The sequence below is a fragment of the Balaenoptera acutorostrata genome, chromosome 3 (assembly GCF_949987535.1).
Source record: "Balaenoptera acutorostrata chromosome 3, mBalAcu1.1, whole genome shotgun sequence".
NCBI classification, from domain to species: Eukaryota; Metazoa; Chordata; class Mammalia; order Artiodactyla; family Balaenopteridae; genus Balaenoptera; species Balaenoptera acutorostrata.
In genome coordinates this window covers 34,803,246-34,827,902 of record NC_080066.1, presented here as the reverse complement: position 1 = coordinate 34,827,902, position 24,657 = coordinate 34,803,246, and the positions used below count along the sequence as shown (strand labels likewise).

The window sequence follows — 24,657 nt, the reverse complement described above, 5'->3', positions numbered from 1 at the left end:
CTCAAGGACTCCCAATTGCAATTAGAAGAGAATCTAGCGGCCAAGTCCCACAGGGTCTGTCTGTTTGCCTCCGCCAGGTGCTCCAACACCACATCTCACGCTGCCCACCTCGCTGCAGCCACACTGGCTTTCCCTCTGTCCCTACAATCTGAGCTGGTCCCTCTGCGGGAGCCGCCTCCTCTTCATTCTCCGGGTCTCAGCCTAGCTGCAATCTGGCGGTGGGGGGGGGGCCTGCTGAGCCCCCTGCAGTCAGCATCCACACTTGGGGGGGCGGGTGATGAAGGGACTGGATGCCGATCCCCAAATGTCTGAGCTTGAGAGGATGTCAATTTTCTGGCGCGAGTGAGAAAAAAAGAGTCCCAGAGAGGGCAAGTGACCTGCCCAAGGTCTCTTAGCAGATTAGCTGTAGAGCTACAACTCCTGGTCTAGTGTGTGTGTGTGTGTGTGTGTGTGTGTGTGTGTGTGTGTGAGATTTGTGTTTGCTTCCTTTTGTTTTATTTTTTCCACTGCACTGGGACATGTTGACTGAATTTGGATGGTGTGTCCCGGGCTTCTGTTAACAAACAGAGCCCTAGACCTTGGGGCTAAACAGCAGCCGTAAAATCGGTTAAAGGACAATGCCCGGGCCTGTTTCCAGCCAAAGAAAGTCTGGGAGATAGCTCAGTGGAGGGAGGCCCAGGCAGAGGGCGGAGGAGGACAGCAGGGCCCCCGGGAGGCCAGCCTACCTTTCTTCAGGGACACCTCCACCAGGATCCTGTAGTTGGGCTTGGCGCTGCTGGCGGGCGCTTCAGGGCTTTCCAGGATGAAGGAGTTGCAGTCCTTGGTGACACAGGTGCTGGAGCTCAGGGAGCGGCACAGTGTGGGGGACAGGTGGTTGCTCAGGGAGTGGGGGACCGTCAGGCGGGTCCTCACCGTGAGGGTGAGGAGCCCCTTTTTGGCTTGCTGAAAGGAAAGAGAGAGGGCCATGGCTTCCAGCAGCAGCTCGGGGCAAGGTGAAGAACCCGGGCCTTTGAGGATAACGATAGTAGAATACTTTTTAAAGAAATGTGGCCACAGATGGGAATAAAGACAGAGACCTACTAGAGAATGGACTTGAGGATATGGGGAGGGGGAAGGGTAAGATGTGACAAAGTGAGAGAGTGGCATGGACATATATACACTACCAAACGTAAAATAGATAGCTAGTGGGAAGCAGCCGCATAGCACAGGGAGATCAGCTCGGTGCTTTGTGACCACCTAGAGGGGTGGGATAGGGAGTGTGGGAGGGAGGGAGACGCAAGAGGGAAGAGACGTGGGGACATATGTATATGTATAACTGATTCACTTTGTTATAAAGCAGAAACTAACACACCATTGTAAAGCAGTTATACTCTAATAAAGATGTTAAAAAAAAAATGTGAACTTACTAAATCAAAAAAAAAGAAAAAAAGATATGTGGGCACATGTGGGGGTGTGTGTGTGTGAGATACAGAAATGTGTGTATACATACACATGACATATATTTGTATGCCTGGATATGGATATGACATCTTATATATGAAATATATACATATATATGCCAAAGAGATAGAGTCTTGAATTGAACTAACTAGATGGAGACTCAAAAAATATCTTTTAGTGACTGTCTTCAAAACTTTAAAGATTGTAATATAAATACATAGAACGTTATACCCTGAGAAAACCATAATTCAAAAGGACATGTGTACCTCAGTGTTCATTGCAGCACTATTTAGAATAGCCAGGACATGTAAACAACCTAAATGTCCAATGACAGAGGAATGGATAAAGAAGATGTGGTACATATATACAATGGAATACTACTGAGCCATAAAAAGGAACAAAACTGGGTCATTTGTAGAGATGTGGATGGACCTAGAGTCTGTCATACAGAGTGAAGTAAGTCAGAAAGAGAAAAACAAATATTGTACATTAACACATATATGTGGAAGCTAGAAAAATGGTACAGATGAACCTATTTGCAGGGCAGGAATAGAGATGTAGAGAACAAACATGTGGACACAGGTGGGGAAGGGGAAAGTGGGACAAACTGAAAGATTAGGATTGACATATATACACTACCATGCGTAAAACAGATAGCTAGTGGGAACATGCTATAAAACACAGGAAGCTCAGCTCGGTGCTTTGTGATGACCTAGATGGGTGGGATGAGGGGGAGGTGGGAGGGAGGTCCAAGAGGGAGGGGATAGATGTATACGTATAGCTGATTCACTTCATTGTACAGCAGAAACTAACACAACATGGTGAAGCAATTATACTCCAATTAAAAAATAAAATAAAACCGTTCTATAAACCACAAATAGTTGATGCAGCTCCCAACACCAGTCCTGATTACACTGTTATTTTCAGAGTAAGGCCTTTTTTGAACAACGTGCCTAGATCAGTGTCAGCAAGGTGCCCCACGTAAAGGAGCCCACGTTTGGAATTTGTAGGTTTGAAGGACGGAGGGTGATGCTGGGAGCTTGCTTCCTTTGTCTGAAGGCCCCAGAGCTTGGCCACATACTGATAATAAATGGTCACCTTGAACTTCTGCAAAGCATCCTGATGTGTGAGTCCAGCCATCGATTCCCCGTTGAGTTCCAGAATTTCATCACCTGTTGGGAGAGGGAGAAATTGTAGCTGAGGAGAGTTTTGCCCCATCAGGAGGCGTTATCCCTTAAACTCTAGTGCCCCCACCCCCGCCCAGGTTTCTGTGAGATGTACAAAGCATCACAAAGAACATCTTCTCATTCAGGGCTCTCCCCCTGGGAGGTGGGCAAGGCAGCAGTGCTGGGCCTTCTCTGGCACTGCTTACTTTCCAGGGTGAGATCCAGGGTCCTTAGCCAGGCACACAAGGCCTGGCCCAATCGGCTCCCTGCCCACCTCTGGGCTTCATCTCTTTCCCTCCTGCCTCTCAGCCCCTCATGCCATTCGCTCCCCTGGACCATTTCCTGATGCCACACACCTGCCTTTCCCACAGTGGTCTGTGCAGTTCCATGCTTGTTTCCATGCCAGCTTCTTAACTAAAATGTACATCTCCTACCTTCTTCACCTACCACTTCTTAATCTCTTGGTCTCTGCTGACTTTGCCCTCTCGTGGCTCCCAGAACCTACCACTCTCAGAGCCCTTGTCACCCCGGTGGTCATCGATGAACTGTGAAAGTCTCTCCCTGGGGATGGGGCTTTGTTACATCAGAGGCTGTAACCCCAGGGCCAATTCTGGGTGAGGCCTCCACAGTGCCCAGTAAATGTGGGTTGGATGTGATGTTTCCGGAATGCAATGTAGGTCCCATGTTACAGAAGAGGAAAGTGAGCTCAGAGAAGTCCAAAGTTCATATGGTAAAAAGAGTTAGGACTCAGAGCTTTTTCCTCCTATACACCTAAGAGAAGAATTTTTTCTGTATCCAGAGATCCATTTTTATGGGGATGGAAAGCCACTTTCTCCCATTCATTCCATCTATTCAATACATAAACAAAGAGCACTGTCTCTGTATTCAACACTGTGCTGGGAAATTCAGATGCAAACATTATTTTTTACACGGGTTTCTGGCCTGCGTGCTATTGGGTGAATCTGCTGTCACTTAATTATGGTCCCATTGTAGAGAATCCATCTTTTTTCTCTGGTTGTTTTTAATATATATATATTTTTTGTCTTTGATAGTCTGAAGTTTCACTAGGATGTATTAGGGTGCTACCTCATACTGAAGTTTGCATAATTCTGGAAAATTCTGGATAATTCTGGAAAATTCTTAACCATGATCTCATCACCTCTCGCTTTCCCTCTTTCGCTCTATTCTTTCTAGAATTCCCATTAGATTATTTTGGGCCGTCTCAACCTATTCTGCATGTTTCTCTAGCGCTCATCTTTTTCTTCTCTATTGTTCTGTGTGGCCTACTGGATAATTTCCAGATCACAAATTCTCCTTACAGCTGCATTTATCTACTGTTTAACCCATCCGCTGAGGTTTTTTTTATTATTATTATTTCAATGACTTTGCTTTTTTTTAATTTCTAAAAGTTATTTTCTTCACATCCATCTATTTTTTCATTGTGTTCTATTCTTTCCTTATTGTTTTTCTATTCCTTCTCTTATCTTTTTAAAGATCTTATATGTTGAGAAATGATCACCACAGTAAGTCTAGTTTATATTAGTCACCACACCTGGTTACAAGATTTTTTTCCTTGTGGTGAGAACTTTCAAGAGCTACTCTTTTAACAGACTTGTGGTTGTCCAAGCGGATTGGGAACTTTGGATTAGCTGATGCAAACTAGTATATATAGGATGGATAAACAGCAAGGTCCTCCTGTATAGCACAGGGAACTATATCCAATATCCTGTGATATGGAAAAGAATATGAAAAAGAATATATAAGTGTAGAACTGAGGCACTTTTCTGTACAGCAGAAATTAGCACAACACTGTAAATCAACTACACTTCAACAAAATTAAAAAAAAAGAAAAGCTCTACCCTCTTAGCAACTTTCAAACATACAATACAGTATTACTAACTAGAGTCACCCAAGATTTATTTATTTTATAACTGGACATTTATACCTTTTGACCGCCTTCACCCAGTTCACCCTCCCCCCCCCCAATTCTGGCAACCACCAATCTGTTCTCTATAGCTATGAGTTAGGTTTTTTGTTTTGTTCTGTTTTTTTAGATTCCATATATAAGTGTGATTGTATGGTGTTTGTCTTTCTCTTCTGACTTATTTCACTCAGTATAATGCCTCCAAGGTCCATCCATGTTGTACCAAATGGCAGGATTTCATTCCTTTTTGTGGCTGAACAATTGTAATCTTTATTTTCAACTCATGTTTAAGGGGAGCTTGTTTTTCTGTGGAATTCCCACACCCTTCAGGTGGCTACTTTTGTTTTTTTCCTTTATTTCCAGCAGGTACCCTGGCTCTCAGGACTCGTTCAGGACTGGTAGTAACGTTAGCTCCTCAGCTTGGGAGTCCTGAGCTGCAAGGGCTGACGGCTGAGGTCGCACACTCACCCTGCCTGACACGGGTTTGGCTCTTCATTTTCTCGAGCGAGATGTCTTTTCCCCACCCAAGGGCCAAGGACAAAATTACGTTTCCTCGTTGCTTCCCTGGGCTTGCTGGCCTTTCATGAGGGCAGCTCTTTAGTATGAAGGCTTTCTGCAGGTTCTCAGAGATTCCCAGGGCCCAAGACCACCTCTCCTGCCCCTGTGTGGGCATCGAATCCCAGCCCCTGGGCCTTAGGCCCCGTAAGCAGCTCCCTGTGCTATCACATCATCAACTCCTGGGAATGTCACGCTTAGATTTAAAGTGGTTTCTTTGTTTCTTAGAAGCTGGGTGTTTCCATTTCTTTCTTTAGAGTTGGATGTGCTCTTTTAGCCAACTTGTGTCTATGACAATAAAGGGGTGGGAAGCATATTCAAATCAGCTTAATCTGTAAGTTGCTAAAACTAGACAAGAAAAATAAAAGGCTCAGTCCTTGTCCTTATAAGATTCCAAGTTGAGGTGTGACAACTGACAAATTAAAGATAATCAAAATACAACTAAGTACATGCTGTAGGCAGGAGCTACAAAGAACACACTTCAGAAACATCCATTCTTTATGACACAAGAGGCTCAACTTGTCTTCGGATTATTAGAATGTCCATCCCAAGGGGGCCACATACTCTGGGCCCTCCAGAGAGCCCTTAGCCTTATTTGGCCATATCTGGTGGAAGGTGAATAGCCTCGGTTTTGCCTTATAAATCTTACACAATCATTTTTTTGCAAAGGGAATACAAATAAAACATTCTTAGCCTTGATCTGGACACCAAACTTATGTTGCAACTGACATATCCCCCCGGGAATTCAAGGGCGTATTCTAAAACTTCACTTTTGAAAGAAGTTACAAAAGGCAATTTGGTCAATTATTTGAGGCTAGAATCAAGGACTGCAGACTAGCTGAGTGTCTTTTTCACCGAATTCTTACGATCACTATTAACTAAGCGAGACAAATACCCAGAAAGAAAAAGAATGAAGCTTGTCTTGGGCAGGCTTCTCTCTTCTGGCCACTTCAATTCCTCCTCCACCTTTTAGTCAAACACAGAAAAGTACAGAAGATAATGAAGCAGACGGGCCCACCTCAAGATTCTGATCCCACTTTCCTTCCTTTCTCTCAATGACTCCTCTGCGTGCCTCTTGATTTAGCTATTCCCCTCAAGCCTTGCCTCGGCCCTCTTCTCTCTCCTCTCTTCCCTGTTTCCTGCATCCACTCTATATCTTCAGCTATTTTCCAAATGACCCTAAAAATCTACATTCAACCCTTATTCCCTTCCTGAACTGGAACCCAAATTTTCATTCGCCTGCTGGACAGCGCCACCTAGTGCTCACCTGGAGACCTCACTCCTCTCTGCTGTTCAAATCTAAATACCCTCATTTGCCTTCTTTTGCTCCTCTTCCTCCACCTCCTGTTATATATAATTCATCATCGTTCTCTAGTTTACTAAGATCAGACATCTTCACGTGTTCTCTGACCTCATTTGCCACCTCCACAGAAGCCGTTGTTTCCCCCATCAGCATCTTTCTCCTCCCAGGGTTACAGCCTCAGGGCAGACCCTTAAGAGCTGGAGCCTGGCTCTTACAATAGCCTCTGAACTGGTTTTACTGCTTCTGGTGTCTAGCCAGCCCACTTCATCTTACACTCAGCTTCCTGAATCAACTAAAAACCCTGGTCCTAGCTGGTCCCTCCCAAATTATGAAAAGCTTCAAATGCTCTCCACTGCCCGTACAATAAAATCCATACGCATAATCTAGCATAATGTTAGAGTTGGCAAACTTTCTCTATAAAGAGCCAGATAGTAAATATTTTAAGCTTTGCAGGCCACATGCTCTCTGTCGAAACTACTCAACACTGCACAAAAGCAGCCATAGACGAGAGGTCAATGAGGGAGCGTGGCTGTGTGCCAATAAAGCTTTTCTAAGGAGGCTGAAATTTGAATTTCATTTTCACAAAAGAATCCAAACTTCTTTTGACTTTTTTTCAGCCGTTTAAGAGACGTGAAAACTCTTCTTCGTTCGTGAGCCTTATAAAAATAGGCAGTGGGCCAGATGTGGCCTGCGGGCTGTAGCTGGTCAACCCTGCCCTGAACAAGTTAGGTTATTAAAGGTGGTTCGGCTCGCAGCAGAGTTTACAGAAACTGGCCTGACAGAGAAGGTAAGAAGGTTGTGAAATCACTTCTCTTTAAAGATCCACGTGTAGCCCAGTGTCAGGCCTGCAGCATCTTCCCTCCTCTCCCTGACTACCTGCCCAGGAATTTTGCCTCCCAGTTAGAACCTGGAGATCTCCTGGGGCCAAGCCTACACGTGACTGTGGGGTAGGATTGGGGGTGGGGAGAAAACCTTCCCCTCCAGAACAAGGAGACAGGGAGGGGCACTCAGGGGACACCTCAGTGCCCTGGGCCCCTTTCTCTCAGGATGGCCGGGGGCTTCCCTCCCTGGAAGAGATGAAAAAGCTGGAGGGAGGTAGTGGATGGGAGTAGGGTGGGCAGAAGGGGAGGGGCGGCAGCTGGGTGGATCCTGAGCTCCTCAATAGAGGGAACCTGTCTGATAATCCTCTGTATTCCTAGAGCCCAGAACGGGGCAGGCTCACAGAGGACTCACTGGAAGCCCTGGGCCTGGTTCCCCGTGTCTGTGGGCTGGGAAGGGCAGAGAAAACGAAACAAAGGGGATGTCGATGGCTGCCAGCAACGCAGAGGGGGCCTTGACAAGCAAAGGCGCAAGAGGGATGGAAGGGGTCTTCTGCCCCAGGCCAGTAACAGGACCGACACTGAGTGTGAAAACACACCCAGGCAACGTGCCAGGCCTGACGGAGCCATTGGGGCCCGCAGACCCCCGACTCCATGCAAGCTGGATTCTGAAAGCTCAAGACACCTTTCACTTTCCCAGTAGCTTCTACCGGTAGCCTAGTGATTCTGCTTTTGGCTCCACCAACATCACCTAGTAAAGGCCAGGAAATCTACCTTCTTGTAGCCTTCCATCGGCTGCAGCCGCTCCCCCTGCAAAGATGGTTTTAACGTAAATTCCAATGGGGCCATAAATGCTGTCCTTTCCTCCAACGATGCTGAAGCCCAGGCCCTGGGAGAGAAGAGGAGAAGGTCAGATTTCGGAGTGTTCCATGCCATTCACCGGGCTGCCGTGTCCTGAGGCCCTGCCCCAGCCCTGAACAAAGGACTCAGGGAGGAGAGGGGCGCCCTTGGTCTTAGAGGTCTCGGGACCTAACAGAGGAATGGGAAAAGTGGTGACTTCAAGGCCACGCTGGGCTGTGTCGTGGCTGGGGCTCTCTCACGAGGTTGATGTTCCCCACACAGAGGGAGTCTGAATGGAGACTAGCAAACACGCTGGCTCTGCCCCTCTGACTAGCAATTCTGGGCAGATCACTTCCTGTCTCTGAGCTTCAATTAACCCCCTTGGAAAATGATGCTGACATCGCCAAACTCATAGGGTTGTGTTTGAATAATAACTAAGACATCCAGCAACCACAACTAACACACCAACACCAATAATCCTAAGAGTAGCTGCTGACAATGGAAGAAGCATCCCTTCTCCTACCAAAAGCTCTTCACTCCCCTTCTGTTCTGCATCCCACCCCCTCCCCTTCTCAAGGAATTTACTACAATCCTGTGCTCTCCCTCCTGCCCCTGCAGTACCAGTAGGTCAGGAGCTGCCAAGTGGCAGCAGAGAGGAGGCCAGAGGCCGGGAAAGCAGGAGAAAGATGTGAGTGAGGTCGACAGACAGCAGGAAGAGAAAGGCGGGCGGGTCCAGCTTTGCCTGTAGACCTGCAGTGAGTTAGGACAAGCACCTAGGCAGACCCAGAGAGCAGCGAAGGAGGTGCACACACAGCCTGCTTTATTTAGTTGACGACTGAGAGCACCCTTCTTCCCAAGAAGGCTTAGCTCGGATCGCAATGAATTCCTCTGGAGACTGTGAGCTCCCCGGAGGTGGTGAACACATCTTATTTGTCAGTGTCTGCCCTCTGGATGCAGGTGCTCGGGAAACATATGTTATTGACTGAAAGCACGAAAGCCAGCTGGAGGCCGGGACTTTGGATCCAGCTCGCAAGCGTGCCAGGAAGCAGTAAGCAACTTGGCTCCCAGGAAGACCCCTCGAAGTGATGGCTGCCAAGTAACAGCATCACTGCTCCTGGGCAATTTTCCCGAGGCCAGCAGCTGCTCGGAGCCGAGCGCGTGCATCACCCCAGCATCACAGAGGTGGCAGGCCAGGCAGCTACCTTCAAGACCCTCAGGGAACCTGGCGAGCAGGGGCCAGACAGGAAAGCTGTGTGGACAACGTGCTGGTGTGAGCTTCTGGTGAAGGTGTGGGTGTTCCAGGATGGGAAAGAGCAACGGTGTCCAGGAGTAGCACGCGGGTAGGAAAATGAGAGGTAGGGCGGCTTCCGGGCTCCCTGTATGGGCTCCCAACTTCTTCCTGCCTGAAATAATTGCTCTAGACCCAAACTTTCACCCACCCTGGTGAGGCCGGATGGTGCAGTGGTTAAGAACAAGATCCAGGGGTCAGAAAGTCTTGGGTCATTGTCTTGGTTCATCTGCTCACTAACCAAGTGAACTTGGGCTAGTCCTGTAAGTCCCAGATCCTCAGTCTCCTCACCTATTAACAGGAGATAATAATAGGGTTTTGTGAGAATTAAAGGAATGATCCTTGCAAAGCCCTTAGCGCAATGCCTGGGTTTTGGTCGCTGGTTTTATTGTTTTTGACTCTACCTCAAGCACTGGTGGATCCTTCTAGCTCTGCTTCTTCCTCCTCCTACTTATCCCTCTTAATGATGAGGTCTTCGGTGTGGAGGTGTATCAGGAGGACGGTGGGAGACCCACCGCATTTCTAACCCATCGCCCCTGCTCTGTACTCCAGGCTTCCGACACAAAACACCTTACGGCTCTCCATCAAGGACAGTTCAATGCACTCAGTGACACATCTGCCCACGAAATCTATTTACTGACTATAGGATCTATGCACACCAAGATGACTGACACCATTGTTGATCATCTTTGCGTGAGTGTTGGTGCTCTTTTCCATTCTGCCTCCTTTTGAGCATTGCAAACCGTCTAAAAGTCAACCACGTTAAAAATGCTTCTACCGGAGATTAACCAACATGGCGGAGTAGAAGGACGTGCACTCACTCCCTCTTGCGAGAGCTCCAGAATCACAACTGGCTGCTGGACAATCATTGACAGGAAGACCCTGGACTTCACCAAGGAGGATACCCCATGTCCAAGGACATAGGAGAAGCCACAGTGAGACGGTAGGAGGGGCGCAATCAGAGTAAAATCAAATCCCATAACTGCTGGGTGGGTGACTCACAGACTGGCGAACACTTATAACACAGAAGTCCACCCACTGGAGTGAAGGTTCTGAGCCCCACGTCAGGCTTCCCAACCTGGGGGTCCGGCAACGGGAGGAGGAATTCCTAGAGAATCAGACTTTGAAGTCTAGTGGGAATTGATTGCAGGACTGTGACAGGACTGGGGGAAACAGAGACCCCACTCTTGGAGGGCACACACAAAGTAATGTGTGCATCGGGACCCAGGGGAAGGAGCAGTGACCCTGGGGGAGACTGAACCAGACGTACCTGCTGGTGTTGGGGGGTCTCCTGCCGAGGCAAGTGGTGGCTCTGTTTCACCGTGGGGATAAGGACACTGGCAGCAGAGGTCCTGGGAAGTTCTCCTTGGCGTGAGCCCTCCCAGAGTCTGCCATTAACCCCACCAAAGAGCACGGGTAGGCTCCAGTGTTGGGTTGCCTCAGGCAAAACAACCAACAGGGAGGGAACCCAGCCCCACCCATCAACAGTCAAGTGGATTAAGGTTTTACTGAGCTCTGACCGCCACAGCAACAGGGAGGGAACCCAGCCCCACCCATCAACAGTCAAGTGGATTAAGGTTTTACTGAGCTCTGACCGCCACAGCAACAGTCAGCTCTACCCACCACCAGAGCCTCCCATCAAGCCTCTTAGATAGCCTCAACCACCAGAGGGCAGACAACAGAAGCAAGAAAAACTACAATCCTGCAGCCTGTGGTCCAAAAACCACAGTTACAGAAAGACAGAGAAGATGAAAAGGCAGAGGGCTATGTACCAGATGAAGGAACAAGAAAAAAACCCAGAAAAACAACTAAATGAAGTGGAGATAGGCAACCTTCCAGAAAAAGAATTCAGAATAATGATAGTGAAGATTATCCAGGACCTCGGAATAAGAATGGAGGCAAAGATTGAGAAGATGCAAGAAATGATTAACAAAGACCTAGAAGAATTAAAGAACAAACAAACAGAGATGACCAATACAATAACTGAAATGAAAACTACACTAGAAGGAATCAATAGCAGAATAACTGAGGCAGAAGAACGGATAAGTGACCTGGAAGACAGAATGGTGGAATTCACTGCTGCGGAACAGACTAAAGAAAAAAGAATGAAAAGAAATGAAGACAGCCTAAGAGACCTCTGGGACAACATTAAATGCAACAACATTCGCCTTATAGGGGTCCCAGAAGGAGAAGAGAGAGAGAAAGGACCAGAGAAAATATTTGAAGAGATTATAGTCGAAAACTTCCCTAACATGGGAAAGGAAATAGCCACCCAAGTCCAGGAAGCGCAGAGAGTCCCATACAGAATAAACCCAAGGAGAAACACGCCGAGACACATAGTAATCAAAGTGGCAAAAATTAAAGACAAAGAAAAATTACTGAAAGCAGCAAGGGAAAAACGACAAATAACATACAAGGGAACTCCCATAAGGTTAACAGCTGATTTCTCAGCAGAAACTCTGCAAGCCAGAAGGGAGTGGCATGATATACTTAAAGTGATGAAAGGGAAGAACCTACAACCAAGATTACTCTACCCAGCAAGGATCTCATTTAGATTTGATGGAGAAATCAAAAGCTTTACAAGCAAAAGCTTGTAAAGCTTGCTTTACAGACAAGCAAAAGCTAAGAGAATTCAGCACCACCAAACCAGCTCTACAACAAATGCTAAAGGAACTTCTCTAAGTGGGAAACACAAGAGAAGAAAAGGACCTACAAAAACAAACCCAAAACAATTAAGAAAATGGTCATAGGAACATACATATCGATAATTACCTTAAATGTGAATGGATTAAATGCCCCAACCAAAAGACATAGACTGGCTGAATGGATACAAAAACAAGACCCATATATATGCTGTCTACAAGAGACCCACTTCAGACCTAGGGACACATACAGACTGAAAGTGAGGGGATGGAAAAAGATATTCCATGCAAATGGAAATCAAAAGAAAGCTGGAGTAGCTATACTCATATCAGATAAAATAGACTTTAAAATAAAGAATGTTACAAGAGACAAGGAAGGACACTACATAATGATCCAGGGATCAATCCAAGAAGAAGATATAACAATTATAAATATATATGCACCCAACATAGGAGCACCTCAATACATAAGGCAACTGCTAACAGCTATAAAAGAGGAAATCGACAGTAACACAATAATAGTGGGGGACTTTAACACCTCACTTACACCAATGGACAGATCATCCAAAATGAAAATAAATAAGGAAACAGAAGCTTTAAATGACACAATAGACCAGATAGATTTAATTGATATATATAGGACATTCCATCCAAAAACGGCAGATTACACGTTCTTCTCAAGTGCGCACGGAACATTCTCCAGGATAGATCACATCTTGGGTCACAAATCAAGCCTCAGTAAATTTAAGAAAATTGAAATCATATCAAGCATCTTTTCTGACCACAACGCTATGAGATTAGAAATGAATTACAGGGAAAAAAACGTAAAAAAGACAAACACATGGAGGCTAAACAATACGTTACTAAATAACCAAGAGATCACTGAAGAAATCAAACAGGAAATCAAAAAATACCTAGAGACAAGTGACAATGAAAACACGACGACCCAAAACCTATGGGATGCAGCAAAAGCGGTTCTAAGAGGGAAGTTTATAGCTATACAAGCCTACCTAAAGAAACAAGAAAAATCTCAAGTAAACAATCTAACCTTACACCTAAAGAAACTAGAGAAAGAAGAACAAACAAAACCCAAAGTTAGCAGAAGGAAAGAAATCATAAAGATCAGAGCAGAAATAAATGAAATAGAAACAAAGAAAACAATAGCAAAGATCAATAAAACTAAAAGTTGGTTCTTTGAGAAGATAAACAAAATTGATAAGCCATTAGCCAGACTCATCAAGAAAAAGAGGGAGAGGACTCAAATCAATAAAATCAGAAACGAAAAAGGAGAAGTTACAACAGACACCGCAGAAATACAAAACATCCTAAGAGACTACTACAAGCAACTTTATGCCAATAAAATGGACAACCTGGAAGAAATGGACAAATTCTTAGAAAGGTATAACCTTCCAAGACTGAATCAGGAAGAAACAGAAAATATGAACAGACCAATCACAAGTAATGAAATTGAAACTGTGATTAAAAATCTTCCAACAAACAAAAGTCCAGGACCAGATGGCTTCACAGGTGAATTCTATCAAACATTTAGAGAAGAGCTAACACCCATCCTTCTCAAACTCTTCCAAAAAATTGCAGAGGAAGGAACTCTCCCAAACTCATTCTATGAGGCCACCATCACCCTGATACCAAAACCAGACAAAGACACTACAAAAAAAGAAAATTACAGACCAATATCACTGATGAATGTAGATGCAAAAATCCTCAACAAAATACTAGCAAACAGAATCCAACAACACATTAAAAGGATCATACACCACGATCAAGTGGGATTTATCCCAGGGATGCAAGGATTCTTCAATATACGCAAATCAATCAATGTGATACACCATATTAACAAATTGAAGAAGAAAAACCATATGATCATCTCAATAGATGCAGAAAAAGCTTTTGACAAAATTCAACACCCATTTCTGATAAAAACTCTCCAGAAAGTGGGCATAGAGGGAACCTACCTCAACATAATAAAGGCCATATATGACAAACCCACAGCAAACATCATTCTCAATGGTGAAAAACTGAAAGCATTTCCTCTAAGATCAGGAACGAGACAAGGATGTCCACTCTCACCACTCTTATTCAACATAGTTCTGGAAGTCCTAGCCACGGCAATCAGAGAAGAAAAAGAAATAAAAGGAATACAAATTGGAAAAGAAGAAGTAAAACTGTCACTGTTTGCGGATGACATGATACTATACATAGAGAATCCTAAAACTGCCACCAGAAAACTGCTAGAGCTAATTAATGAATATGGTAAAGTTGCAGGTTACAAAATTAATGCACAGAAATCTCTTGCATTCCTATACACTAATGATGAAAAATCTGAAAGAGAAATTATGGAAACACTCCCATTTACCATTGCAACAAAAAGAATAAAATACCTAGGAATAAACCTACCTAGGGAGACAAAAGACCTGTATGCAGAAAACTATAAGACACTGATGAAAGAAATTAAAGATGATACAAATAGATGGAGAGATATACTATGTTCTTGGATTGGAAGAATCAACATTGTGAAAATGAGTATACTACCCAAAGCAATCTACAGATTCAATGCAATCCCTATCAAATTACCAATGACATTTTTTACGGAGCTAGAACAAGTCATCTTAAAATTTGTATGGAGACACAAAAGACCCCGAATAGCCAAAGCAGTCTTGAGGGAAAAAAACGGAGCTGGAGGAATCAGACTTCCTGACTTCAGACTATACTACAAAGCTACAGTAATCAAGACAATATGGTACTGGCACAAAAACAGAAACATAGATCAATGGAACAAGATAGAAAGCCCAGAGATTAACCCACGCACCTATGGTCAACTAATCTATGACAAAGGAGGCAAAGATATACAATGGAGAAAAGACAGTCTCTTCAATAAGTGGTGCTGGGAAAACTGGACAGCTACATGTAAAAGAATGAAATTAGAATACTCCCTAACACCATACACAAAAATAAACTCAAAATGGATTAGAGACCTAAATATAAGACTGGACACTATAAAACTCTTAGAGGAAAACATAGGAAGAACACTCTTTGACATAAATCACAGCAAGATCTTTTTTGATCCACCTCCTAGAGTAATGGAAATAAAAACAAAAATAAACAAGTGGGACCTAATGAAACTTCAAAGCTTTTGCACAGCAAAGGAAACCATAAACAAGACAAAAAGACAACCCTCAGAATGGGAGAAAATATTTGCAAATGAATCAACTGACAAAGGATTAATCTCCAAAATATATAAACAGCTCATTCAGCTCAATATCAAAGAAACAAACACCCCAATCCAAAAATGGGCAGAAGACCTAAATAGACATTTCTCCAAAGAAGACATACAGACGGCCACGAAGCACATGAAAAGATGCTCAACATCACTAATTATTAGAGAAATGCAAATCAAAACTACAATGAGGTATCACCTCACTCCTGTTAGAATGGGCATCATCAGAAAATCTACAAACAACAAATGCTGGAGAGGGTGTGGAGAAAAGGGAACCCTCTTGCACTGTTGGTGGGAATGTAAATTGATACAGCCACTATGGAGAACAATATGGAGGTTCCTTAAAAAACTAAAAATAGAATTACCATATGACCCAGCAATCCCACTACTGGGCATATACCCAGAGAAAACCGTAATTCAAAAGGACACATGCACCCGAATGTTCATTGCAGCACTATTTACAATAGCCAGGTCATGGAAGCAACCTAAATGCCCATCAACAGACGAATGGATAAAGAAGATATGGTACATATATACAATGGAATATTACTCAGCCATAAAAAGGAACGAAATTGAGTCATTTGTTGAGACGTGGATGGATCTAGAGACTGTCATACAGAGTGAAGTAAGTCAGAAAGAGAAAAACAAATATCGTATATTAATGCATGTATGTGGAACCTAGAAAAATGGTACAGATGAGCCAGTTTGCAGGGCAGAAGTTGAGACACAGATGTAGAGAATGGACATATGGACACCAAGGGGGGAAAACTGCGGTGAGGTGGGGATGGTGGTGTGCTGAATTGGGTGATTGGGATTGACATGTATACACTGATGTGTATAAAACTGATGCCTAATAAGAACCTGCAGTATAAAAAAACAAACAAAACAACTAATACTAAACTTTCATTGGGTTATTTGTATGGAAATATGTTAATATAAATGTTTCAGACATTACATGAAATTTCTAAAAATCTTATATTTGTATTTGTATGGAAATATGTATGGAAATATGTTAATATAAATGTTTCAGACATTACATGAAATTTCTAAAAATCTTATATTTGTATTTGTATGGAAATATGTATGGAAATATGTTAATATAAATGTTTCAGACATTACATGAAATTTCTAAAAATCTTATATTTGTATTTGTATGGAAATATGTATGGAAATATGTTAATATAAATGTTTCAGACATTACAGGAAACTTCTAAAAATCTTATATGTTCTGGTATAAGGTTATAAGTAATAATCCTAGTTACTACTTTAAAATGTATATCTCAGAAATAACTAATTTTCTTGTCAACTGCATTATTATGAACTTTCATCAAATCTTTAACCATGGTCATTTTTAAGTCTTCTGTCATTTACAGACAGTTCTGGGTGTACTCTGATGATTTTGCAAATATGTTCCTATAAAAGGGTTTCATTTTCAAGAAATTCATGGAAAAGACTCTGACAAGTACAGGTTTCTGGTAACTGACTGTACTGCTGAACTGAATGAATAAGCATTTTCAGAACTCTAATGAAAAACTGATGAACTCATAAAAGTGCTAACAAAAGATCAAGATGAAAAAAAAAATTAATTACATGGGACTGAGTGAACTGATGAAGATGAGTATAATTTTTGTGACTTTCTGTCTGAATTAAAAAAAAAAAATCCCACAAGGACTCAGAGGCAAAGAATATACAAATCAATTTTCACTGCAAAGTAAAGAGCTGTTACAGTGGAGGATTACTGGACTGAGTGTCAATATTATAACATAGTATGAGTGTGTTTCATGTTTGGTAATTGCAATCATTGTTGCTTTTGTTGTGGTCATCCATGTACAATGCTTGGTGTCAGTCTATTTATCTCTTGTAAAAATAAAATACAGTGTGTGTGTGTGGAAAAAAAAAATGCTTCTACCTAAATTCAAGGGGGGGACAAGCATTGTGATTTACGAATCAGAAAGAGGGGCTGTTTGGAGAAAATCAACACTGGCGAGAGTGACCCCCTTGTGATTAGAGGAACAATCATCTCAGTACTTCCCACTTGTGTCTCCTCATTTATCTCTGCTGAGCTCCCAGGAGACAGGAGGGATGGGGGTGGAGGGGAGGACTCCAGACATATGGGGTCCTCCTCCAGGAAGACCATATCAGTGAACAGGTCTTCCCTCACACCACACACCAAAATCATATGAGGTGGGTAGAAACCTACCCTTCCATCATTTAAGCATCTCCGTTCCCTGGGCTGGCCTGAGAACTTTGCAGCAGCTGCCATGTCTATTTCAGAAGTTCTTCAGTGCCCATGTCAACTCCATGTATGGGATGGAAAGTCCTGGAAGCAATGCCAAGGAGCATTTGGGATGTCCCACCATTACCACTTTCGATACCTTTCGATATTTCAATACCTTTCGATATTTCTCAATTGTGGGGCAAAAATCAGTCTGAATATCTGAATTTGGGTAAGACACACGGACTGAATGTTTATGCCCCCATCCCAAATTAATACATTAGGGGGAGCCTTTGGGAAGTAACCAGGCCATAAAGGGGGAGCAGTCCTGAAGGGGGCAGGGGCAGGTAGGGGTAGAAGATGAAGAGGTACAAACTACTATGTATAAAATAAATAAGCTACAAGGAAATATTGTACAGCACAGGGAATATAGCCAATATTTTACAATAACTATAAATGGAATATAACCTTTCAAAATTGTGAATCACTATGTTGTACACCTGAAACTTATATAATATTGTACATCAACTATACTTCAATAAAAAAATAAGTAAAATAAAATAAAGGCAAAAACAAAAGAAAAGAAAGGCTAATTTGTTTATATATGTACTTGCTTTGTTTACAAAATACATTTATTCTAAAGAAAAACACTGCCTTGGCCCCCCCCCAAAGAAAAAGAAAAAAGGTGGAGCCCTCATGAATGGGATTAATGCTCTTATAAAAGAGACCCCAGAGAACTCCCTTGCCCCTTCCACCATGTGTGGGCACAGAGAGAACGAGGCATCCGTGAATCAGGAGAGGAGTCCTCAACATACGTGGCATCTGCCGGCACCTTCAACTTGGACCCCCAGCCTCCGGAACCATGAGAAATAAATGCCTGCTGTTTAAGCCACCCAGTCTATGGTATTTTTGTTATAGCAGCCTGAACTGACTATGATGATGTTTTGAATTCAATCATCAGGTACAACTAACTTCTGGAAAATACTACGCCAGGGAAAAACTGGGGAACATTTGTCTTCCTGTGACCTGCACAGTGCAGAGCAACCCTGACTGCCCCCCCCCCCCGTGCCGGCGTGAGAGCATCCGAACACTCACGCTCCGAGCCAGAATCACCAGTCCCTCTCCCCACCCTTCCCGTGACATGACAGCTCCTCAGGAACCTGTGTCGACCCAGTAACTTCTGTTGGCCACAGTCCTTGCTCACCTTGGCCTGGCCCTTCATCAGCACGATGTTGGAGATGACGGACGCCTGGAGGCTCCCCAAGGGCTGCATGAGCTGAGCTGTGCTGAGCGACCGCATTGGCCTCGACGGGCCCTGGAACGAGGGACCAGGGTGGGGAGAGGATGAGTCAACAGGACGGCAGCACACGCCTTGCTGGGAACGGGGACAGGGAAGGCCCAGCCGAGGACCCTGATCCCCTCTCTCCTGAGGGTCCACAGCATAGCGGCCAGAGCATGGTGAATGGGGGGGGTGTGGGTGGGCGTCTAGTGGAGGGGGGCTGTTTTTGTGGCCCCAGGAGCCTGATCTCCCTGTGGACCAGCAGCCAGAGGCTCACTGAGGCTTGTCACGGGAGTGGGTCCTGGGTCATGGCACAGACCACGCTGCCCCAGGACGAGTCCCGTAACCAGAGTCCCCAGCCCAGGTTGGGAAGCCAACGACCAAGCACACCCTCAACGGAATCCAAGCCACATTTACCGAGAATGTAAATTCTCCGTAATGTAAATGTAATGTAAACTCAGAATGTAAATTCCAGGGGGAGGCAGACGGGGATTACCCACTTGCATAGGAGCAGGGGTGCCAAATAGACACACGCCCTGTGCCCCACAGGAAGTGCCGCGGGGAGGAGCAATGGAGCGTGGTGGTTAGGTCTCAGACTTGGGAGCCCGGCTGCCTGGCTCTCCAACTATCAGCTGGTGACCTTGGGGAACTGACTTAACCCTTCTGTGCCTCGGCTTCCTTATCGGTAAAGTCACCTGTCACTTCGGAAGCTGTCTTTTTCTAACACTGGAACATCGATGCTTCCCGCTGGCGAGCGAAAAGCATAATAGCTCAAGGAAGGGAATGGAAGAGAGAAATGAAATCTTCAAGCATCTGGCATGTACCGTGTGGGAAGAATCAAACATCGCTTGACTATGGACCCTACAGGGGAGCTAAGACCCTAACATAAGTAATGACACCAACAAGGCACGTTGGGTGAGTCTGTAAGAGAGCCCGGACACGTTACGATGGGCGTCAGGAAACATATAAGGGTCAAGCACTTGGAGGAGTCAGGAGAGCTCCCAGTGGAAGTAGTGCTAGGAAGGGTTTTGAAGGATGGGGTAGGGTTTGCAGGCTACAGGTGAGGGAAGGGGGCAGGGTGCTGCAGACGGAGGGCGCTGTATGCTCACAGGTGGCAGCAGGAGGCACTGTGGGTGCCTTGTGCCTCGGCCGGGGCTCAGGGACACAACAGGCTGGCTGGGGTGACAAGTGAGGGGACCCTGTGCTTCACACCTGCTTGGCTCCCAGACTGCAACCTGGTGCCCCACAGTGGGAAGGGCACGGACTGGTGAGCCACACAGGGCTTGGTTTCAATTCTGGACCCTTAGGTTTTCAAGATGTGGGAACTCAGACCGCTACTCCCCTCGCCAAGCCTCTGCTTCCTCGCTGTACAATGGGGCTAACGTTACCCTCCTTTCTAAGCTCAGGAATTACAGTAAGTCCCCTACATACGAACTTTCAAGTTACAAACTTTCCAAGATGCAAATGTGTGTTCCATCCACGTCAGGCGTGAGTGACATTGCAGCTCGCCCTCCGTCTCCTGTTGCTGACGGTCCTTCAGCTCTACCATCTCCCACCTCCTCTCCCTCCTCCAGTCAGTGACTCTTCTTGCCTGTTCACTCGATGCCAGCCCCTGGATGCCAGCTGTTGTACTGTACTACTGTACTTTTCAAGGTACAGTACAGTAAGATTAAAAATGTTTCCTTTGTTTTTTGTGTGTGTCTGTTTTTTATGTATTATTTGTGTGAAAAGTATTATAAACCTATTCCAGTGCAGTACTAGAGAGCCGATTGTGTTAGTTGGGGACCTAGGCTAACTCTGTTGGACTTACGAACAAATTGGATTTACGAACGCACTCTCGGAACAGAACTCCTTCGTGTGTAGGGGACTTACTGTAGAGGCAAAATGTGTAAAGCGAGTCACTATATCACAGGGGCTAAAAGCACGGGTTTTGGACGCCTGAAGCTCTGACTTCGAGTCCCAGCGCGGACTCTTATTAGCAATGCGAATTCAAATGCCTTCCTTAACTTGTCCTCACTTCCCTCGCCCACCTCCTAGGGTCGCTGTGCGGATGAAATAAAGGGACCCACATCACGTGCCAGTTCAGGGTCTGCGTGGGTGGAATGCTCTCTGCACATTAGCTCCTCACAGCATCAAAGCAGCCGCGGTCACACGTGCCTGGCACCCATGGGCGCTCATAGGTGACCATTCCTAATGTGGTTCTTTGCCTGGAGGTGCCCACACTCACGAAGCCAGCCCTTCCCCTCTGTAATTCTGTGGACATCAGACCACTAGGAAGGTCTCTTCAGCCACCGCTGAGTCTGGACCCCTCCCCTCTCTCCCTGCTCTCCGGGGTCCCCTGTCTTCGTTCTTACCACAGCCTTTCCCGCTGCACAGTCCAGTTGTTGAGAGAGAGACTTCCTGTTGCTACAGAGGGAATAAGGCTGCCTGTCTGCAGAAGCCGCCGATTTCTTGGTCATTGGAAAATCAATCTCTCCTGTGCAGTAGGGATTAACACCTAACCCAGGAGAGGAAGAAAAAGAAGAAATCATTTGTGCTGTCAGAAAGCAAAGCTCAAGGGAGAACAACATCAGCCTCGGCCAACGGGCAGCCCTCATGAGCCAGCGGCCAGAGTGAACTTGAACCATGGAGCGCCCAGTGCTAGGTGCAGGATGCAGAGTGGGGGCCAACGAAGACATGGGCGGCACTAGCTCCATTCATGCTGTCTGCACTGCAGGGTGCAGGTGGGACTGTCACTTCCATTTCGCCTCAGCTCAACTCGAGAGAGTTGGCAAGGCATCTCCTACATGTCAAGCAGGATGCTGGGCTCTCAGGAAACCACAATGCTCTGTCAACTCCAGTCCCTGCTACCAGGGGGTTTTCAATCTCGACCCAGGAGGGAGAGGAGGGAGAGGAGGGAGAGGAGGGAGAGGAGGAATGCCCCCAGACAGGTAGAGCCAGAGGAGGGACCAGGCAGGAGCCTGAGGGATCTGCCATGGCAACATCCAACCTCCCAACAGCACCTGACTGCTTCTTACACACACGCACACGCACATTCACACACAGGCACATACACACCCCTAACACAGGCAGGCAGAGTCAACTCTTGATTCTTTGGGGATCTAAGAAAATGCAAAGCCATCATCTTCTTTTTCTTTTGGGGGAACCCCAGACTTCCTTTCACCCAACCGGGAACTCTACCTCTCCCAGCTGGAAAAATCTGCAGAGATTCTCTGCTATGGCCTCTCATTGTCTAGATCAGTGCTTCTCAATTGAAATATAATACAAGTCACATATGTAATTTGAAATTTTCCAGTAGCCACATTAAAAAAAAAGTCAAAAGAAAAAGTGACGTTAATATTAATAATGTATTGTATTTAGTCCAATATACCTAAACCCTGTCATTTGAACATATAATACGTAAAGTTATTAATGAGGTATTTTGCATCCTTTTTTTGGTTTTGTGCTTAGTCTTTGAGTTGCGCGCATCTTTTACACTCTGAGCATTTGGACGAGCCACACTCCAAGTGCTCGAGATGTGAACAGTGGCCACGGTACTGGGCAGCAAGCACCCAGAGAGGGGCCGGATTTTCCTAGTGTCCCTCCACTCAAGTGAGTGGAGAAGGCTTTGGTGGGAAATTCCCCAAGAGAAAGACACGAGATGGGTGGTGGTTCACAGGGAAGAAGGGAGGTCGGAGCAGAGCTTTTGGGTTGCTTTCATTCTTAGGATGGGAAAGACTTAGGCTGAAGAAAGGAAGCCACTGCTCAGGGTGGGCTGAGAATATGGGACAGAATGGGCATTCCTGGAGATGTGAGATTCCTAAGGGAAGAGGAGGAAGGGACAAAGGCCTGGGGGAGAAAGGAGATGTCCCGGTCCATTAGCACTCCAAGTGGCTGGGGCAATGTTTCCCTGCCAGGACAGCTGCTCCCAGCAGCCGTCTCCACACAAGGAGGTGGTTCTCCCTGACTCACAGAGACCCTCTGACCCCAGACAGGCCAGGAGAGAGAGGAAGCCAGGAGGTTCAGAAAACCACGCCCCAGAAAGAGGGGACGAAGAATCCTGGAGCGGGGTTGGGAGGAGGGGCTACAGATGGTCCTAAATCTGTCTGTGCATCATGTTTATCTGGGTGTGTATCATAAGTGGGGCAAATTTCAGTGCCCCACCCAGACCTATTGAATCCATGTCTGCATGGATGGGGTCTGGGGGTGGGGGGGTCTGTGTGTTTATCAGGCTCCCCAGGCGATGCGTCCAGCTTTTGAGGAAACTTGAGGGAGTTCAGCTCTTTACTTCATCGTGAGGAAACCGAAACGAGTCTCCCATTGTCTCTGCCCACAGCAGTGCAAGGTGACTGCCATCTGAAGAAGGGCAGCGGTGTACGGTTTGGGTTCAGAGGGAATAAGGACAAGCAAACACGTGGCCAACCTGGATCTGTCCACAGGACAGAAGCACCTAGAGCCACGGGCAAGCACAGGGGGAACAGGCCAGGCTAACTCCGCTTCTACCCTCACTGATCCAGACAAAAAAAAAACTCGGGCTTTCTGTGGTTCCTGCTCCCACTATGAGTTCCAATCAGCAAGGACACAGGCCCAGATTCAGGAAGAGCAGTCTCTCGAAAACAGTAACTGGTCTGAGCCCTCTCCTACTCTTTCAGAAAACTACCGGATGTGCTCCAACAGCAAGGAAATACATCAAAATTATCACCTTGAGTGGGGGAAGTTGAAATCAGTTAACATGTAGCACTGAGTGAGTTCACTGAAAATGTGGTTACAAAATCTAATGCAAAAACCAAAATAATTTTTGACGGGGAAACTATATATTTTGAAGATTATATAATAATAACGTGAGTTTCTAATTTAAGTTTACATTGAATTATGAAATGGAAAAATAAATGGGAATGGGGCTAGAGGTAAATAACACCATCTTCCATTAGGGGGACAATTTGGAAAAAAAATTAAGTTAATATAGTCTCAAGTATTATTAATTGATTAAACCTAATTTATTAAGCTTAAAGGAAACTGGAAGTGGTGATAAAAATTAAATAAACCTTCCAAATCACTGCAAAAACTAAACACACACACATACACAGAGCAAGAGGCAGAAAACAAATGACAAGTAACCATAAAAACAGAAAGTATAAAAAGAACATGAGCAAAAGCAAATATTAATTATAATACTAATGTCAATGGCTTAAGCTTCTCTCTTTAAAAAGATTGCCAGATTTGCTTTCAAGATCTAAGTGCATATCATTCGCAAGAGATAAACAAAATAAACAAAAAGTGTAAAATAAAAGGATGGGCAGAAACTACCAGTGAGTAATGCTGCAGTCAGCCACTTAGAAAAAAAAATCTATCTAGATTCTTGCTTCATAGCAAATACCAAAAATAAATTACAGATAGAGTAAGTTTGAAAAAAAAAGACAAATCATTTAAAAAACTAGAAAAAACAACACTATGTAGAAATAATTTAATCCATGTGGTTGTATACTTAATAATCTTCATATTACATAACCTCAATGATTCTCTCCTAAATATGTAACCAAATATGATAAAAGAAATGTGTACAAGCATGTATCTATAATTATTTTGTAAATGTTGATAAACTGGAAGCAAATTAAAGGTGTCATAGCGTAATAATTAAATAAGTGTACATGAGAAAAAACTAGAAGAAAACACAGCCAAATATTTAATAGTTCTCTGGATGTGGAAGAAACTTTTAACATTAGACAGGAAAAATTTGATGAATTTGATTAGATAAAGATGAGAACATCTTCATGCTAAAAAATTAAGTTAAAAGAAAAATAGGGCTTCCCTGGTGGCGCAGTGGTTGAGAGTCTGCCTGCCAGTGCAGGGGACACGGGTTCGAGCCCTGGTCTGGGAAAATCCCACATGCCGCGGAGCAACTAGGCCCGTGAGCCACAACTACTGAGCCTGCGTGTCTGGAGCCTGTGCTCCGCAACAAGAGAGGCCGTGATA

At 44.9% G+C, this 24,657-nt stretch overlaps 1 protein-coding gene across 9 annotated transcripts in view; it reads right to left on the bottom strand.

Annotated features, from left to right (window-relative positions):
• Positions 1 to 24,657, bottom strand: part of IL16 (interleukin 16) — a 112,215-nt gene that overhangs the window by 27,186 nt on the left and 60,372 nt on the right. For 7 of the 9 annotated variants that reach the window (XM_007194245.2, XM_007194246.2, XM_028161922.2 and 4 more), the window contains 5 exons: positions 21,060 to 21,202; positions 18,631 to 18,741; positions 7,981 to 8,095; positions 2,539 to 2,612; positions 726 to 942 (listed from right to left, as the gene is read on the bottom strand). In XM_007194245.2, coding sequence (XP_007194307.2) covers positions 726 to 942; positions 2,539 to 2,612; positions 7,981 to 8,095; positions 18,631 to 18,741; positions 21,060 to 21,202 — 660 coding nt within the window. Of the gene's footprint in view, positions 1 to 725; positions 943 to 2,538; positions 2,613 to 7,980; positions 8,096 to 9,485; positions 9,554 to 18,630; positions 18,742 to 21,059; positions 21,203 to 24,657 lie in introns of those variants that run through there. The other 2 variants (XM_007194249.2, XM_057543915.1) reach the window with 2 other exon arrangements.